The following is a 4,366-nucleotide window of genomic DNA, read 5'->3' as shown; positions in this document are numbered from 1 at the left end:
TCAAAAAGCATGAACGAGGGAGCTCTTCTTAATATTTTGACACCAAAATCATGTCGATACACCTTACCGACTGCGAGTAAAGCCACCCACGCTTTAACTTGATAGACTGTATGTGAAATCTATCCCAAATCAACCCTTAAACTTCAAACAAACTCTATAAATACGCTAAGCTGAAAAGACGAAATGTTTTTGCCGAAAATGACAGAATCGTCTGGCTTTTTCGAAACTTTTAAAATTTTAGTGATTTATTTGAAGTGGATTTTACATAAATGTTAGAGGGATGAAACATTTTTTGGATACTATTAGCATGAAATTATTCTATTATCAGCAAAATCGTTCTGATGGTTTCAATTAGTATCGTTTTGATACAATTGCTGTCATTATCAGCGCATACATTTCGAATTTTTTAATCAGTGTCCTTTTAACATTTTTGTTTACTTCAGGGGTTGATTTGGCATGAAATTGGACCTATACCAGCTTGAATGTCTGGAATTTTCAAATGAGTATATACTTACATAATGTTTTAAATTTTAGGTTTAATTTAGTTCGAAATTATTATAGGGCTTGAAATTATGCCTTTGCTAGCTTCAATATTTAGATTATTCGAATTAGTGTGTCTTCTTACAGGAGTTTTGAAACTAGATAGGCTGATTTGGTGTGGCCTCAACATAAGATAGAAGTGTAAAACCTTTCTGTGACTTTTGGCATAAAATTCTGCATTTACCAGCAAAAACATTTCGACTTATGAAATTAGTGTCTTTTTATAGAATTTAAAAAATATTTGGGATTTATTTAGGGTGGATACTACATTTAGTAGAGAGTTGAAACTATCCATGGGTAGCGTTCGGCATGAAATTCTGCCAATATCAGTAAGAAATTCTGACTTTTCGAAAATATAAAAAAGGTTTCTTGAATTTTTTTAACGTTGGAAACTTCAGACCCACAATAAACTAAGATGATTAACGAGTCTTGTGAATAAACTATGGTTTTAATATGATTCCAGGACTGGTTCTCGCGGCAGCAGCTTGTAATGCTGGTACTCTTTATCAACATATCACTAGCTCTGATGTTTTTTAAACTGTTGACGTAGCAGCCCGCCAACGACCGGATAAAATGTCGTGTGGTGGATGTCACCTGAGAGAGACTCTCTGGGTGGCTACCCTTGGCAGACAAGTTTACCGCTGAAAACGGCTTTCGAAGTTTCAAACGACGGTCCAGCGACGGACCAGTGTCTTAGGGCACGTCAAGAGAGCGTCGAGGAAAAGGATTATTATTAACAAAAGCAATCAAGTGGTTCTAAAAAATCCACCTCGGACAAGACAGAAGAAATTGAATGTAATGTTTGAGGCGTTTGAGGCAGTAGAAGAAGACACAATATCCTTCAGTTGTCATCATTGAAGACGTCTACGTCTAAAATTGTCTCAACGTCTCCGAGAAAAAAAAGTCTCAGAACAGGAGACATTGCACAAGAATCATCTGTTCGCGAGCGCGATAATTTTTCCAAATCGAGAGAATGAGCACAATTGCCTCGCAATTGTTCCACTGTATTTTGTACTCGCGGGGACATAAAGCGCAACGCGAAGCGCGTCTCCCGGGCGCTGTAACATACCTGCTATTTTTACACTGAATATTTTAATAAGAATTGCATATTGTAATCGAAATCTCATGACGTACGGTTCTGGTCGATCGAGGGCGCTATTATAGCGTTCAGGGTGAATCAAAATATGTATATCAAAATTTAAAACAAAAGGTGCTTTGAAAAGTTTACTACTAGACCGCTCTGTGATCGGTCCTTTGCTATTTGTTTACTTGTAAGAAGGAGATAATGATTAATAAAGATGTTTTTCGATTCTTAAACTTGGACCATTTAGTCTTGGCTCGTGTGTGCATTACCTTTCTGAGAAAATAAGATGTTGAGAAAGTACATTAAAAATGTTAATTAAAATCAATTTTTCTCTTGCGGTGAAAAGCCATAATCTTTGATATTTATTCAAGAGTCTGAGAGTCATTTCAATAATAACGATTGCTCATTGCGATTTCAAGTTTGCTGATGTAACGCACCGTTTTTAAGAAGGTATGCAAGTCCAAACAATATTTCTAGTTCAGTGAAGTGAATGTAGATAGAGATAAAAGTGTTCCTGTTACAAATTACTCCAATGAAAGTCCTTGTGCTTGTAATTACATTCAAGTGCAGTAATTTGTAATGGAATTTCACAGTGTATTTTATATCTGTAATGTAATTTGTAACTTAAAAGCTAAGTAGATTATAAATTCATATTACGAATATTCTTATTTTCTTTCCTTTTCTATCATTCTCTGGAAATACTAACTGAGCATAATTAAGTAGACAATTAAAAGAATAAAGAATAAGAAAGTAAACAAGTAAAAGAGTAAACAATTAAATCACTTTACTACCGTGTTCCATATCTATATCATTGAACTAAAATAACATTAGCAAGTGATATGAATCTTAATTACTAATTTTCGATATTCTGAAGTTTAAAATCTTATGTATAAATGTAATAAATTTTGTACAATATAATTAAAGATGTACATTGCACACTATGCACAAGTCAAAATAAGAAGCGATCGACTCGAAAGCGATGACAAACGCAATTTTCGAAACTGTATCTAACGATTGTGTTACGTTACAAGAAAGAAGTCGTAACACATTATTTATTCCGCGTAGACTTTCAAACGCAAGCCGCAAGTCGGCGGAAATGATAAATATTGAATATTTAAAGGTAAATAATATTTATTACTCGGCTACTGTATGAACTTTAATGCTCAGTGCCCAAATCCGTCAAGGGATCCACCTAAATATGAATTATATAATTCGAGTGGTCCTTCTATTGAGAATCCGTTTCTATCATAAAATTGTGGGCAGTCTACGACTTATCTTCACATCTGATTGATGACGACAGGCAGTCCCCCCAACACCAGCTCAATGTACTCCTTCAGTATTTTCCCTACGCCTTGAGAACCTATATCCACTGAGTAATTGATATTTAAAAAACTGTTTTCTAAATGATAGGAGTCCAACTTTCTAGTACGAGCGACATTCTGCTTCTTCTATACTCTCAGAAATTGCCTCTAAACGATAAAGTCGGTTCTTTAATTGTTAAAGTAGAACACTTTAAAAGCAGATTCGTTCCACTCTTAAACGATTTAGTTTAACGCTAAAAGTATGCACTTTAATGGTCAAAGGATTGCATTTTAAAAGTGCGGTGATGCGATACCACACATGCGCACACACATGAGCGTAAATTATTTTTCGGTAGGAGTACGTCCCATTTTAATCTGTTTTCAAAATTAATTCTCAAACGATGGCACTTTAACCGTAAAAGTATTCCTTTATCGTTAAGAGGAAATTTCGGAGAGTGTAGGTTTATAAATAGAAATCCCTAAAAGACGAGCTGACGTGTGTTTGACAAATTAATAATCCTTTCCTTCACAGAAAGTCTAATGTTAGTATGCGGGTCCAGTATGGATGTGTCAGTCCCCTGATTTCGTCTGAAACGTATTGCGGACATATTTTCAGAAGATCTAACTTTTATATATTGTAAATATAATTTCATTTAGTGTTCATTTGGCACTTTACAGTGGATAAATTATTGTTTGCTTGATTTGTTATGATTTTCAATTGTGCGCTGATGGTGGGGGACTGTCTGCCGTCTGCACGGTGTATGAGAACGAGTCGTGGATCGCCCTTACATTTTTCTGTAAAATATTGAACGTTCCTTACATAAATTTGAACGTAATTAAATTTTATAAAATAAAATATTTTTCAATTTGTATTCGTAACAGGTGGAAAAATTATATTTGAAGATATTAATTATTGAAATAATTACAAATTAAAATTAAAATCTTAATGAAGAGCACCACTCGAGTTCACGTAGTTTTTAGTCAGAGAATTACAAATTTATCTAATAAATTTGGAAAATTGTGCTATATGAATTCAGAGGAGGCGTCACGCGACGTGCATTCAGTTATCTGCACGGGAAAGGCTTTCTTGTCACTTACGTCCCATGCTATGAATTTCGGATTCTGTACCAGTTTTTTAATTTGATGTTTTCTCCAGTTAACTTAAGTATTCAGCAAATTTTTGGTTCAAGTCACAAGAAAAAGTTTCAATCTTTAGAAAAATACAAACACGGTGCCGAAAAAATTCAGAAACATATATCTTTAGTTACTAGCATAAGAACTTATTCTGAATAATATTAAATATATCACAATGAATTTTTAATCATTTATTTAAATTTTTTAAGCAGAAAAATGCAAAGTATTAGGAATCAAGATTCGAAAACAAATTCATTTTATACAATTTCTAATACAAGGCAAAATTCTTTAATCGACAAAGTGAAAC

The 4,366-nt window shown here is 33.9% G+C and overlaps 1 protein-coding gene across 13 annotated transcripts in view; it reads left to right on the top strand.

Annotated features, from left to right (window-relative positions):
* Positions 1 to 1,857, top strand: part of LOC117167443 (junctophilin-2) — a 219,730-nt gene extending 217,873 nt beyond the window's left edge. For all 13 annotated transcript variants that reach the window (XM_033352389.1, XM_033352390.1, XM_033352378.1 and 10 more), the window contains one exon: positions 1,004 to 1,857. In XM_033352389.1, coding sequence (XP_033208280.1) covers positions 1,004 to 1,090 — 87 coding nt within the window. In that variant the 3' untranslated portion in view covers positions 1,091 to 1,857. The remainder of the gene's footprint in view (positions 1 to 1,003) is intronic.
* The last annotated feature ends 2,509 nt before the right edge of the window (positions 1,858 to 4,366 follow it).

Source organism: Belonocnema kinseyi, chromosome 2 (genome assembly GCF_010883055.1).
Source record: "Belonocnema kinseyi isolate 2016_QV_RU_SX_M_011 chromosome 2, B_treatae_v1, whole genome shotgun sequence".
In the NCBI taxonomy this organism is placed as follows: domain Eukaryota; kingdom Metazoa; phylum Arthropoda; class Insecta; order Hymenoptera; family Cynipidae; genus Belonocnema; species Belonocnema kinseyi.
Note: the sequence above shows the minus strand (reverse complement) of the source record. Positions and strands in the feature narration are given on the sequence as shown.